We start from the raw sequence: 14,438 nt of genomic DNA, 5'->3' as shown, positions 1-14,438 counted from the left end.
CGTGTAGGAAGCAGCTGATCAATGAATGACTCTCTCTCATCATTGATGTTTCTATCCCTCTTTCCTTCTCCCTACCTCTCTGAAATCAATAAAAATATATTTTAAAAAACAAAAACAAACCTGAAGGCAAGGGATCTGAGAATAGCCCTGCACAGTATCAATTGTGACTCTGCAGCAGATTTTGTTATCTCTACTTTAAAATGGGAGTGAACAACAGTTACCCTGGGTAACTGCCAAGGTGAGTAGTGTAAAAGCAAGCAGTTCCAGCAACAGAGCAGAGAAAGAAAAGGGTGCTTCCTTTTACTGGTGTCTCTTCCTCCTGGAACCACGCCAGACTTCCACCACCTATTCAATGGTGACACTTGCTAATGCAGGGCAATTTTTCATCCCCGAAATGTGAATCTCAGGGAAGGTTTCTGTCTAGGATACCGCTTGACACATGATGGAGACCACAAAAGGTGGCAAAAAGGGTAGGCAGTGTCTGTCACCCCCTCCACTCTGAAGCTTGTTCAAAACCCAGCATGTGGATGAGTGGAAGCAGAATCAGGTTCCATTGATTTTTTCCCCTCTGGCCTGATGGCCCCTCCTCAATCCCAGTGGTATATCCACCATGACGGAAAGTTATCCAGAAGCTGTATCATCTAGCTGAGAACATAAGCTGCCCTTCTTAAGAGACTAAGGGCCCAAACCTTAATATGTTGCCAGGTTGGAGAAGTGAAGAGAGGGTAGCAATCCAATTCAACTGAGAAATTTAGGGGATGGAAGGTAAACAGGGGAGATGATCTGAACAGAATGAAGGCTCTAACTTGTCCGTCCAGCCTCCAGTACTCTCCCAAGGGCCCGCCCTTCCCAGATATGCAGAACTCACACGTGCCCTTTGCAAAGAAGCTCTGTGTATTAGGTGCAACAGCTCTGGGGTCTCAATATAAATAATATACAAAACCCAACAGCTCAATGCCTCACATTAACAAAAATACTAAAAACTCATTAAAAATGGAGCCTGAGGGAAGAGCCCCAACCATTACTGGTGCTAGCCCAGGAAGGGGATTGAGAATTCAGAGAAAAGGGTGGGGCCACATCCAGTCACAAGCAGCTCCTCCAGATGGCTCAGTAGCGTCCAAATATGTTGGTACTGGGCTGTGGCTGGGTATCTGTGAAAAACCAGAGAGGATCAGGGGTGGGATGCCAAGCAGGGCTGTAGATATGCATGGGAAGAGCTACTCAGGTGCTAAGGGAAGGGATGGAATATAATGCTTGCCCCCACAATATGGGCTAGAAGCAACAGCCTCAGCTACTTGCCCCTCCCCGCCCCCAATTTTTTTCATGGGACTCTCCTGGGAAGGAAGGAAGGCTTACTGGAGAGCTGTTGTTGGAGCTGCCGGACCAAAGCTGCTGTCTGTTGCTGTTGCTGGGTCTGCTGAAGCCCCTGGCGTTGGAACTGAGGTAGAAATTGGAAGTGGAACACTGAACTCAAACCCTCTACTCAGAATCTTCCACATCCTTCTCTATCCCCATCTCCCCATCTCTTTTTAGTGTGCCATGCCTTGCCTCCTACTTCTACCACATGGCACACTGTCCCCAACCTAGTTCACTGGCTGCATGCCCAACCTGGGCAGCTGTCCCTGAGCCTGGGGCTGGAGTCCAGCAGCTACCTGGGGCTGGGACTGGGGCTGGGGCTGGGGAGGAGCCGCTGCCTGTTGTTGCTGCTGCTGCTGCTGCTGCTGCTGTTGCTGCTGCTGGTGTGCTTGTTGTTGTTGTTGTTGCTGCTGCTGCTGTTGCTGCTGCTGTTGCTGCTGTTGCTATGAGAACATAAGAGATATTGCTAAGGAGAGGAAGAAGCTGAGCCCAGGCATGGAGGGATGGGAACAGGGGAAGAAGCAGCAGGGAGGAAACTGGGTTCAGTGCCCTCCTTCCTCAGAGAGCTGCAGAGAGAGATACCCAATCTAGAGTCCCCAGCAGACAACCCCCAACTCTCTCCCAATAGGACCCCCACAAAACCAAAGTGGGTATAAGGGGAAACTAACTCTCTAAGATCCTACTGCATGCCAGATACTCTGCCAGGCGCTTTCTATGTACTGCCTCAGTCACTACAGATAACAATGAGGAGGAGCCTGGGCCTTTCCTCCTCCTCGGGTTCCCAGGTCCCCTGTGAACTCCCTGGGCCTTACCCGTAGGATTTGCTGCTGCTGCTGCTGCTGCCGGATGTGGTACTGTTGCTGCTGCTGTTGCTGTTGCTGCTGCTGCTGTTGCTGCTGCTGCTGCTGCGGTGGCTGCTGCTGCTGTTGTTCAGGCAGGATGGCAGCTGATCGGACGGCAGCCTGGACACCCTGAGTGCTCAGTGGTGTCAGGGTACCTATCATGGGTGTTTGCTGCAGTGTCTGGTGTGAAAACCTACAAAGAGAGATCCAGAGATCAAGGCATGGGGCGGGGAGAGAGGTGAAAGAGAAGCCCCAGGTCCTGACTCTAAAGACACTTCAGTCGTTTCATTCATTCCTCCTGTCACTAATCAGAAGAGCCCTTTGGGTCCTGGCAGCTTTCTAAGTAGGGGAGTAAGGAGTAAAGACAATGCCCCATCTCAGTGTCTCATAACCTTCATGGCTAGAAATTTTTCAATTCTGTCTTAGCTATTTTTCTCTTATAAAAATGGAAAAAAAGTCTTAGCATAGGACAGGCATTTTGTTAACACTTTGTGAGGTTTTTGTTGTCGGTGGCAATCCCCAATAACATTTCAGGGGCTTAAAGACAATTGAGTCCCACTGCTCCTTCCACTTTCCTTACCCCAATCTGTACATCACTGTACCAGGCTACTGACCAGGTCCCCTGTCTCAAGTCTTCTCGCACCTTCTCTATGCATCCTATCCATGCATCCCATAATAATCTCTAGACATGTCCAACTCGTCATGTCACTTTCCAGATCCAAAGAGCTCTTTCTGGAATTGTGTCTCAGTTCTTCACTAAGCAGTAAAGGCCCTCTTCAACCTGCCCACTCCTAGCCTATCCCTTACTTCCCCGACACCAATTTTACCTCCATCCAAGTTCTTCTCCTACCTCTCCTCCCAGCCACTCCCCTCATTTGGCTCCCATGTCTTTGTTCATGATATGCCCTCTATCTGGAATCCCCTTCCTTCTCCTCCTCTCCACAAATACGAATCATAGCCATCCTTCAACACAAGTCCAACCTCCTTCGTGACACTTCCTCTGACGACTCAGGCCCACGATGACAGCACCATGCACCTTTTCTGGATTCCCATTTTACTTCACAGCACTTAATGGCACATCTGGCTGATTTTCCTCAGTGTTCTCTAAATGTTCCTCTGGGTAAGTCTCATCTCCTCAACTAGAGTAACAATTCTTTGTGGTGAGGGACTTCATAGTTTTTTAAAAATATCTTTCCTCGCCCCAACCGGTCTTAGCACAGTGCTGGCCACACAGTGAGCAGTTACTACTTCTCAGTAAAAGGACTTCTGCTGGTCTACCCTTCAGTGTTCTAAACCCTAAGCTACAGACCCTCAGGACACAATTACGATGTCTTAACTTAGGCCTGACTAATGTTCAGAATAGTGAGAGGATATGTTCATTAGTCCATTCCAGAGTTAAGACTGTTCTAACACTGGCTTTATGCCAACTTATCATGCAGTGCATCGATGAATCCTAGACTTGCCCTTACTGTAGTCATATAAATCATTTCCCTTCTCTCGGCCTCAAAGAAATATAGAGGAAGCAGGTGTGGGACTACTGGTTGCCAGGGTCCCTTCCAGCTCTGGCATTTTGTAGCAATAGGCTATGTGGCCAGATAAGTGTTCTTGCCACCTCCAGAAGGTCTGATTAGTCCCATCACCCCAGGCATGTTTTTCCAAGTCAAATGTGCCTCTGTACCTCAGTGCCTTTACAACCCCGACTCCCTTGGGTACCTTTGAGTGGAAGTTAGCCCATGTCCGTAGGTAGGGGCCTGCTGGTGCACATAGCCACTGGGCCGCTGTTGCAGGTGGCGAGTGGGATCTACAAGAGTAGGATTGGTAGAAGGGTGGGTGCTCTGATAAGGCTGGCTGGAGTAGCTGGGGGGCACCATGGTACCTGCGGGGCCTGTGTGTTGCTGCAATCCCACATGAGAAACATAAGGAGTATATCCCTGGACGAAAGGAGGAGAGAGTCAGGACCAAGAGCGTGCAGAGCAACTTGCCTCAAGCTCCCTAATTCTCACCATCTTGTGCCCTTACCTGGGAGGTCTGCAAACCGTAGGAAGAACTAGTAGTCATTTGGTGGACAGATGACTGGCCCAACATCCCCTGACTCTGCTAAAAGGGAAAACGGGGACAAATTTAAACTCAGAAAACACTTTCCGCCATCTTGTTAACTCTATCTCCCACTCTGCATGTCCCCGTGAAGAGCCCAAGTGTCTCCTCAGTCCTGTGACCCTCAAATGCCTCTCCCTGGGGGCCCTCCCTACAGCCCCTCTCACTATCTTTGCCTGGAGCTGTTGGCGAAGGCGCTGTCCTTGGGGCACTGCAGGCTGCTGCTGTCGGTACACGGAGGTCTTGTAAGAGGGTTCCAGTCCCATGACACCACTCATGGTTGTGGGAAGCACTCCAGGGTAAGGTGGTCGGGCAGGCAGCTTCTGCATTGGTAACCGCACAGGGCGGTATGGGTCCACACGAGGGCCACCTGGAAATGGGAGCAGGCTGACCTCTCAAGGCTCCTTGTCCCTCCATCCCCAGCTAGGTGTCCTGGTTACCCATAGCTCCTTGGACAAGGGGCATCGTCCCTGAGGCAGGAGGAATCCAGGTAAGTCTCTCATTCCTGGGGTGGCACTAACCTGCAGGTAGTGGCTGGTTCTGGGTGTAGAGGCCTATGGGGCCCTGCCTGTAGCTAACATGGGTTATGGAACCAGGGTTAGTATGGTGCAGGAGGTCTGGAGGCACTGTCACGCCATAGGGGCCACTCCGTCCTGAGCCCATTCCAAAGTCCTATGTGAACGGTAGAAGAGGAAGGTGAGAGGTGGGGGTGAAGTGGGCTAGGAGGGGTGATGGGGAACTGGATCTACATGGTTATTATAATTCCAAAGGCACCCCTGCCCCACATGCCCCTGCCCTTCCTACAAACCAGAAACTGGACAGAATCATGGAGACAGGCTGTGGAAGCATCACGGGGACAGCACTAACCTCTGTCTTAGCAGCTGGCTGGCTTCGTTTCTTGCCTTTGGTGGACTTCTTCTTGCGTTCCTCAGTACTGGCTGGAGCAGCCCCAGGTTTGTCAGTTTTGGGGGGCTCTGGAGCCTTTTTCTCAGGCTCTAGCAGAGTAGGAGCAGGGGGCTCCTCATCTTCTGGTGGCAGCGGCAGTGGCTCCAGGTAATACGCCCGGGGCCGAGGCCGCAGGTGCGTGTGGTAGAGCAGTAAGCGCTGCTGCTCCTCACCTCGAGCCACTCTCCGGTCCACCCGGACTGTTCCGAACCAGCCCCAAGACAGTGGCGCTGACGGCTTCAAGCCCTCAAAAAGTTCCCAGGGAGAGAGCCTTTGTTTGGTGGAAACCTGTAGACCCTGCTCCAGAAAATGAGAAACAATGAGCGGCTAAGGCTTGTAAAACAGAAGCCAGACCTTAAGGACTTATAGGAAAGGGGGAAGTATCTTCAGGCAATGAAAGAAAAAAAAAGTAATGGGCAGATTCAGGAGAGATGGTCAGATGAAGACAGATGGGTATGGACACACAAACATGCACACGGGAGACAGAGTTAAGTGGAGAGAAGGTGATGGGTGTATGGAGGAGAGAGAGAGAGAGAGAGAGAGAGAGAGAGAGAGAGAGAGGCATTCAGAGGAAGACAGAGATAGAAATGAAGAGAAAAGGCAGTGAGAGACTAAAGACAGGCAGAGAGGGAAAGAGAGAAAAGGAGAAACACAGGAAGAGAGAGGTAGGCAGAGGGAGACAAAGAGACAGGTGGAGAGAGACAGAGACACTGAGGAAGGGGGACAGAGACAGATGGGACAGGAAAAGACATGAGAATTATACATGAAGAAGTGGGGAGAGGGAGAGGGGTGTGTGTAGGAGAGAGAGAGAGAGAGAGAGAGAGAGAGAGAGAGAGAGAGAGGCATTCAGAGGAAGACAGAGATAGAAATGAAGAGAAAAGGCAGTGAGAGACTAAAGACAGGCAGAGAGGGAAAGAGAGAAAAGGAGAAACACAGGAAGAGAGAGGTAGGCAGAGGGAGACAAAGAGACAGGTGGAGAGAGACAGAGACACTGAGGAAGGGGGACAGAGACAGATGGGACAGGAAAAGACATGAGAATTATACATGAATGGGTTGGACTTTGGATTTTAAACTCTAGATCAGTGGTTCTCAACCTTCTGGCCCTCATGTTGTGACCCATCCATAAAATTATTTTCGTTGCTACTTCATAACTGTAATGCTGCTACTGTTATGAATTGTAATGTAAATATCTGATATGCAGGATGGTCTTAGGCGACCCCTGTGAAAGGGTCGTTCAACCGCCAAAGGGGTCGCGACCCACAGGTTGAGAACCACTGCTCTAGATCCTCTTCTTCCTCTCCCTCTCTACTACACACATTGATTATAGTTACTTAACAAATACTACAACTAACAGAGAGAGGAGAAAGAAAATTGTGCAGAGATGAGTGAGTGGAGGGAGAAAAATGCAGGCATGAAGGTATCAGATATGAGCTGTCAGCCAGATAGATGGGTGGGGTGCAGGCAGGGTTGGAGGAGGGCAGGAGGTAGGTGGGACAGAGGAAAGAGGAGGGTGAAGTGCTGAGAAATGGGTGGTATGTTAAAAGGTGGGTAGGAGTGGTGAGCGGTGGGTACGGGTGAATGAAGAGACCAAGGAAAGAGGTTGAGACTCCCAAGATGGGGAGAAGAAATGTAAGTAAAGTTAGTGATGAGCTCAACATTGCAGAGGCGGCTTTCACTGCAGAGCCTGATGGACGCAGTAGCCTGATGAGCCTTTGTAGGTACAAGGTTAATGCAGGAAAGGCTCTTGTCCAATGCGGGGAAAGGCGGGGGGTAGAGAATTTGGGGCAGAAAGACAATGAAACATGCCTCCTTCTTGAAGATGGAATCAAAGCCAGTAATCTTGTTGCCCTTGGTGTCAATAAGGGAGCCCTGTGGCTCACAGGTGATGACATCTCGGGTTTGCTTGGGCAGTGGCAGCAGCTGGCGAACCTTTTCCAGACTGTCTGACTGGCGCTCCCCCAACTCTTTCTGCGGGCACAATAAGAGGAGACAAGAGTTCAAGAATACAAAAACATAGGGGTGAAAAGTCTTGGGACAACACAGAACCTAGCATGAAAACACTCGGTCAATCCTTGCTATACGAATAACAAAGAAAAAGCAACTGTGAAAGGAAAGGGTGGGGTCTCTGGCCAGAGCAAAGTCCCAGAGGCTGGACAGCCACTGCAAGGTCAGGGGACAGTGGGCTAAGAATATTGCTGTTCCCTAAGCCTCACCCTTGCCTCTTCTGCTCACCTGCAGCTTCTTCACCAGGTTCATGTAGGCACGTTTGTTTTCCTCCATGCTGCCTTGAGAGATGCTGGACATGTCTGCAGCCAGGGTCCCATTGATGAGCACACTCAGCATGTCCAATACAGTAGTGAAGAGCTCACTATGACAGGAAGCCAGGGAGAAAATCGGAGAAGGGGTGAAAATAAGGGACTGGGGGTTGGATGCAAGCAGAAAATGGTGCTTAAGATGTCACTCCAGGGGCATCAAAACCAGGGATCACAGGGGGCTGTGCACCTGGTGTGGGGGAAGGGGGACCCTCTTGGGCACAAAATGCAGGGAGGGGTAGGGTGCTTTACTTGTTGGACTGCATGTCGACAGTGCCGCTGATGATGATCTCCAGGAGGAGCACTGCCCACTCAGTGGTTTGCTGGGTGCTACGCTGCACAGTGTCAAACATGCCACCCACCTGCCAAGGCCATAATAGGTCAGTCAGATGGCTCAGGGTGAAGTTCAGCATTTAAGGAAAGTTTGGATCAGAACTTGGGTTGGGTGGACTAGGGACACCTGAGGTCAGTATTCCAGTTGTACCTATTACTTGCTACATGAACTCAGGGCAATGACTTAATAATTGACATCTCTGGGCCTTGGTTTCCTTACTTATTAAATAACAGGAGTTGGACTAAGGGATGTCCAAGATTCTATCCAACATTCTAAAATGAGCTTCTAAGTCTTCTAGGGTCTGGCCAGAATCTAGGATAATTGAGGCAGTGTCCCTGCTAGGATTCAATGTCCTTAACCACTTTCAGGGCCTGCGTCCTTTAGGAGAGCTGGGTGAATGCTTGAAGACCCAGAACAGCCTGGGCCCGCCATCATCCCCCTTGCCCTCCCTGGGCTTGGACTTCTTTGCTCTGCAATTCTAGCCCCACCCCTTCCCTTTCTTCCCAGCTCCCCTTCTCACCAGGTTGAGCCGCAGTTTGAGGGCCTCATGCATTAGCTGCTTTGGTTTGCAATCATCTAAGTACTGGTCATCTCGCCAATTATTAACAATCTAAGACAGAAACAAGTATAACACACAGCTCAGGGATCCCCTCATTTCCATTCCAAAGTACCCACAGTGTTCACGGAAAGTAATGAAGGTTCCGAGTACACAGTGGCCTCTTGGGCACATCCTTCTCTGCCCTCCTGCCAGGCTCCATGACCCAGAGACCTGTACCTGGTTCACCTGGCTGTAGAGGGAGGTAAGGAGTCCCTCGCGCTGCTCATCCTGCCCTTTCAAACATGTCAGTACCAGGGATAAGAAGGGCTGCTGGCTCAACAGAGACATGCTAGAGATCAGAGGAAAGGAAAAGAAAAAGAATAGGACCATGGGCTGGAGATCTGGCAGCTTCCAACTTCATTCTCCCAAGCCCCATAGCCTACTATCTTAAGATCTAGCCGCTTGCTCAATGTGACCCATGCTTACCCTCTGATTTTCCACTTTTCCATGGGTTTTTTTTCTCACCCCTCTGCCCTAACTTTTCCTCACTGGGCTGCTTCCTCTCCTTTCTACCCCTTGCTCCTGCCCCCCTTCCAGCTGCTTTACCTCTTCTGCTTTTGTCGATCACGTTCTTTGCGGGAAGACGAACCCAGGTGCTGGCCCTTCTCCAATTCTTCCCCAGCAGCCTTTAACACATGCCCCTGGACTGAGGTGGGCAGTTTAGCAATGAGGGGGGCCACCAGCCAGACACCAGAGCGCTCTAGAGAGCTGGAGGACAGATGGAGTCCACAGGGTTACAGAGGAGCCAGGCAAGGTTGGTAGAATCCATCCTCTCCTCTCCTGATGGACATGCATGATATCTATCTCCACACGGTTGAAATAATTTACATTGACATCAGAGAAACTTATAAGGGGATGGGTACTAACAGGTGTCTACCCAACCTGAGCATGGGCTTGGCCTTGTTGCTGCTGGGCATGTTGCTTGCAGTGTTTCCAGAAGATGACCCTGTCTCTGCTGACTGTTGAAAAACCTCAATTGTGGCCTTGGCAATGTTCTCTAAGAGGGAGTTCATCTCCTGGGGAAGAGGAAAGGCACAGGGACGCTAAATGGGAAGCTGGGGTGAAGGAAAAGAGATGGTAGGAGAGATGGGAGATGAGGGCAGATGAAGGCATCTGTGGAGGTTAATGGGAGGGGAGGGACACCAGCCTGTTGGGAGTCATACCCTCCAGTCCCTGCAGATTTTTTCAATTCCCCAGTATTCTCCTTTGCAGACCTCCTTACAGTAGTGACCATAGAAACAGCCTCCACAACTACCACCGCCAACCCTTCCCACAACTCAAGAGTCCCAATACTTCCAACCCAGCTCCTTTATCATCGGCTCTACATATCTGCCATCTTCCCATTCTCTCTTATCTCAAGAACCCCAGGGTAGGACCTACATTCTTCTATGGTGGGCCACCTCCCTGACACTCGGAGCTAGAAGTGAGCATGGGAAAGAGAGGGCCGGGGCACCACTCACATTGTTTGGGGTCTGCTTGATCATGAGCTGCAGCTCCAAGGAAGACTGGCGCATGGTCCACTGGTCCAAGTTCTGTGATAGAGACCCCACACCCAAGCTATTCATCTTCATGTCACCCGCAACCACTCATCACTCCAAGGCCAGTTCCTGATCTCTCACAACCTTGAACCACACTCTGAAAGGGACCTCTATGGTCCCAGCTTTAGGAAAGATTACACCTAAATAATTCAAAATGGTTGAAAAATCTAACCTTTTAAAAAAGTGGTTCAGGAAAGATTTCATATCTTTCCCCAGGTTCCTGTTTCAGGGCCTCACATTCTTTTTTAAAATATATTTTTATTTTACTTATTTATTTGTTTTTAAAATAAACTCCTCTATTGGTTTCAGAGAGGAAGGGAGAGGGAGAGACAGAAACATCAATGATGAGAGAGATTAGTGATCGAGCCTGCAACCTGGGCATGTTCCCTGAAGTCGATGCCCAACCACTGAGCCACACCAGCTGGGCGGGCCTCACATTCTTTAGCACAAGGAAGTTCTGCTTAACACTTTACCTAAATCCTTGATGTTAAAGTTGAAGCCTGCTTCTCCTGTTTCAAACCAGCTGCTCAAAGTCCTTTACAGACCCCAAGGCTATACTGCTAGCTAATCTCTTTGGCATTATCTCCTCTGGACTTTAGAGACCTCATTCCTTTAGCTTTTCCTTAATGGCTTTATTTGTCCACTCTCTAGTCACCTGAATGTCTGAAGCTGCATGGTTAAGCAAAAAGGGCAAGGTATACCTGAGTTCACATACTGACTCTTAGCTTACTAGCTGTGTGACCTTTAGCAAGTTACTTAACCTCTTCAAACCTCAGTTTCCTTACCAGTCGAACGGAGATACTCATACCTACTTCATAGGGTCGTGAAGATTAAATGAGAAAATATACATAGTGTGCTGAGCACAGTAGCTGGCATGAAACAGACATTCTAGTGTAGTAGCTACTGAGTAGTATTACCATTCATTACTGAGCCATGGCCAAAGTGCCAAAAACACAAGGCCAAAAAGTAGGTCTCCCAGATGCCATGCCCCCCCCGCCACCCCCAAGATAAGCTACAGTCCCACTGCATCCAGAGAGCTGTGCCCTTACCCAACAGTTTATTCTAGAGTCTAGACCATTTTGGCTTTACTTCTAAACCCATGCTGGAGCTGTTTCTCTCACCCACATCCTTATCTGTCTTCCTTCTTAACTCATCTCTTTTTCTCTCAAGGTTTCCATGGTTTGACCCCAGGCTTGGACTACATTGCTTTCTACAAGACCCCCAATTCCTTGACCTACCTGGAGAATACGCTTAATGCGCTGCCGCTGGGGGTTCTCCCCGTCCTCATTGTCCAGCAGTCGATGTGGGTAGCAGATGAGCTGCATGAGGCGCTGAGCCTGGGCACTACTCAACACTGGGTCTTGTAGGTCATTGCTGTCCTCACACAGCGATTTAAGGCAACGTTCTCCTACCCATTCCTAAGGAGGCTGATTATCAGGGGACTGAGGCAACCAGAAAGGGGGGTCACGAATAAGGGGGATAGGGTGGGAGTTGGTGAGGGACACAATGTATAGTAGAGAGGTGGCGTGATCATGGCTGGAAACAGGACTATATTATAGAAAAGCATTTAGGAAGTGTGGGGGGAAGGTGAGACTGACCTGTTGGCAGATGCTGCGCAGCACGTACTTGGCATAGACATCCAGACTGGCTGTCTCCACAGAGATGTTGCGGCCACCCTGCCTCCGACCGCCAGTACCACCTCCTCCCTCCTCCTCTGGAAGTTCTTCTGTCCCTCCTGTCACAGTGAAGCCTGAACCCTTCAGTTCCGCATCCCCTGTGGTCCACAGGCGGGAGATAGGGAGGGGTGAGATCCGAATACTGTGTGGAGACCCACCCCAGGCCCACAGAGGCAGCAACTCCCCAAGTCCTGCCCTATGGAACAGAAATATACTTCCCTCCCTCCTCTCTTCCCTAAAGGTCAGGGAGACCACCTTCAGGAGAGAGACTGTCCTTTGTAGTTTAGCTGGCACTCCACCCTATACACACTTCTGGCACCACTACCTTCCTACCCCCATACCAAGTACAAACACAGCCTTGAGAACAGCAAACACAGCTCCATCCACGATGCGGTTCTGGGAGGCAGCCAGCAGGTGGCGGTCACAGGAGGAGCGGATTCCTACAGTAGGCTTGTCTGGGGAGGGAGCTGAAGTCAGGGGAAGCAAAAGTAGAAACTGTGGGGGTGGGGTAGCCACACTTTCTACTGCTGGCTGGCTCAGATCGGGATCACTTACTTCCATCTGACTGGCAAGGATTGAGTTGAGGTGTCTTGAAAAGGTGGAGAAGGATGCGGCAGGTAAGCCGGGCCCCTGGCTCAGAGTCCTGTTCACTGCAAGCTACAGAAAGGAAGACAAAGCAGATCGGACAGAAGGAAAGCAGACTGTATATAAGTTTGTGGAGGAGGGATGGTAAAAGGGGAGATGAGGTCAGGCAAAAGGAGGAAAAAAACCAAGATAATGCTGAAGAAGAGGTGGAGCAGCCAACTGTTTTGCTGTATGAGAGGAGTTCCTCGAAGGGTCACAAAATGACAGATCAGGGCTGCAAATGCAGGGTTATACAGAGGCTCCCCAGCCTGAGACACACCACAGGACTGGCCTCTGGGGATGCCAGGGAGCCCGACACTGAACAATGAGAGTGCACCCATAGAGTGTGTGTTGAAATTTGGGATCTAGAAATTCTAGGGGTTCTGGACTGGTAGTTTACCTGCATTAAGGAGTGACGGGATGGCAGCACAGCGAATCAGATCCTCTAGGAGCAAACACTGGCGAGCAATGAGGATGGCAACAAAAGTAGCCAGGGAGTCATGAAAAGACAGGTCACTGACCTGGAGGAAAAAGCAGACAGACATTAAGACTCAGAGGGGAGACAGGGTGCTAAATCAAACTCAAAATGGTATGCCTCGACTGTACAAAACTCTGTACCCGCCCAGCCGGTGTGGCTCAGCGGTTGAGCATGGACCTATGAACTAGAAGGTCACAGTTCGATTCCCGGTCAGGGCACATGCCCAAGTTGTGGCTTGATCCCTAGTGTGGGGCGTGCAGGAGGCACCAAAAAAATGATTCTCTCTCATCACTGATGCTTCACACTCTTTCTCCCTCTCCCTTCCTCTCTGAAATCAATAAAAATATATTAAAAAACAATCAAACTCTGTCCCTGTACTGCCTTGATTACTGAGAGCAGACTCCTGCCCTGGTAAGTGGCCCAGGCCCCAGCAGGACCCCACCCAAGTCTCACATCTACATTGCAGAGGAGGTCGTTGAAACCACAAGTGCCATTGTTTGAGGAGCAGCACAAGGCCTTAAGTACTCCCAGCCATTCTGCACTCAGTGACTTGCAATAGCCGGTCAGCTCTGCACACAGGATTGCGATGTCATTCACCCTGGGGAAAAGTACAAATGCCCTCAGGAAAAACCTTGTTCCATAAAACCTCAGACCCATTAACTTTTCATTTCCACTCCGGCAATAACCAAGATTGCAGTACCTCCCGGGCATCTCATCCCTCCCAATATGGGGCCGGAGCGCAGTGCCCATTCCTCACTCAGTACGCCCCATACCTATCGGGATCATGGTGCCCCACACAGACGTGCATAAGGGCATTGCAGACAAAGCTGTAGCGGTTAGCAGGGTTCTCACTAAGACTCTTGCCTAGCCCTGTGTAGGTGAAGGTGTGAGCAGCAGGGTTCTCCAGAGTGTCAATCATGAACTCAGGTGCCCAGCGCATATTGGATTCTGATGGCTCCACGTTGCAGTAGATGGTGTTCTTCACCTTGGAGCAGAAGTCGCTGCAGGGGTAGGGGAAAGCAGATAGTAGTGTTGAAGGTCTGGTGAGGCAGAAAGATGGTCAGGAAGGGGGAGGAAAGAAAAAGAAGAGAAAGTGAGAGACCAGGGACCTTGGGACAGGAAAAAGGGAGATGGGACAAAGCAGACGAGGCAAGAAAAGAACCCAGTTAGAAGCACAGGGGCCCCTGAAGGCAGGGGAAGGAGTGTGGGCCCCACCGAGATGGGCTGGAACTAAGGCCAACAAGGAAGGAGAACCACTCTCTGGAACTAAGAACACATGGAGGGCACAGTCCCCAAACGACCCTGCAAAGGCAGCAGGGTCCTGGGCTGTGCTCTGCTCCTAAGATGGGCGACAATGGGAAGGATAAAGGACGAGGTTCCATTCTCTACCCCTTACCTCCCACCTCTCTTACCTGAAAAGCTCCCCAAATTTGATCTTTAAATGGCTACACGAGGTGTACAGATCATAGAGATAAGCAAGGATACAGCGTTCTGCAGAGGAGCCATCCGACCGGTTCATCCCATGTTTCACTACGCCACACAGCCTGTCACGAGAAAGGAAGGTGAAGAGGGTCAGCAGATAAGTGTGCAGGGGCCAGGACACAAAGGTCCCTGGACACAGATTAAAGTCTTTTGGCAATA

The 14,438-nt window shown here is 50.3% G+C and overlaps 1 protein-coding gene across 1 annotated transcript in view; it reads right to left on the bottom strand.

Annotated features, from left to right (window-relative positions):
* Positions 1–871: 871 nt before the first annotated feature.
* MED12 (mediator complex subunit 12) overlaps positions 872–14,438 on the bottom strand; it is a gene marked incomplete at its 5' end in the record, with an annotated part of 23,656 nt that continues 10,089 nt past the window's right edge. The window contains 25 exons of the mRNA XM_014547686.1: positions 872–1,151; positions 1,357–1,438; positions 1,653–2,391; positions 3,912–3,999; positions 4,075–4,129; positions 4,218–4,295; positions 4,460–4,662; positions 4,814–4,964; positions 5,160–5,534; positions 7,044–7,205; positions 7,470–7,605; positions 7,802–7,911; positions 8,404–8,493; positions 8,659–8,770; positions 9,028–9,189; positions 9,364–9,497; positions 9,942–10,013; positions 11,258–11,437; positions 11,618–11,793; positions 12,037–12,150; positions 12,251–12,352; positions 12,720–12,840; positions 13,251–13,395; positions 13,571–13,798; positions 14,210–14,341. Of these exons, the coding sequence (XP_014403172.1) occupies positions 2,088–2,391; positions 3,912–3,999; positions 4,075–4,129; positions 4,218–4,295; positions 4,460–4,662; positions 4,814–4,964; positions 5,160–5,534; positions 7,044–7,205; positions 7,470–7,605; positions 7,802–7,911; positions 8,404–8,493; positions 8,659–8,770; positions 9,028–9,189; positions 9,364–9,497; positions 9,942–10,013; positions 11,258–11,437; positions 11,618–11,793; positions 12,037–12,150; positions 12,251–12,352; positions 12,720–12,840; positions 13,251–13,395; positions 13,571–13,798; positions 14,210–14,341 (3,430 nt within the window). The remainder of the gene's footprint in view (positions 1,152–1,356; positions 1,439–1,652; positions 2,392–3,911; positions 4,000–4,074; positions 4,130–4,217; positions 4,296–4,459; positions 4,663–4,813; positions 4,965–5,159; positions 5,535–7,043; positions 7,206–7,469; positions 7,606–7,801; positions 7,912–8,403; positions 8,494–8,658; positions 8,771–9,027; positions 9,190–9,363; positions 9,498–9,941; positions 10,014–11,257; positions 11,438–11,617; positions 11,794–12,036; positions 12,151–12,250; positions 12,353–12,719; positions 12,841–13,250; positions 13,396–13,570; positions 13,799–14,209; positions 14,342–14,438) is intronic.

The sequence above is a fragment of the Myotis brandtii genome, unplaced genomic scaffold, assembly GCF_000412655.1.
Source record: "Myotis brandtii unplaced genomic scaffold, ASM41265v1 scaffold481, whole genome shotgun sequence".
NCBI lineage: Eukaryota > Metazoa > Chordata > Mammalia > Chiroptera > Vespertilionidae > Myotis > Myotis brandtii.
Note: the sequence above shows the minus strand (reverse complement) of the source record. Positions and strands in the feature narration are given on the sequence as shown.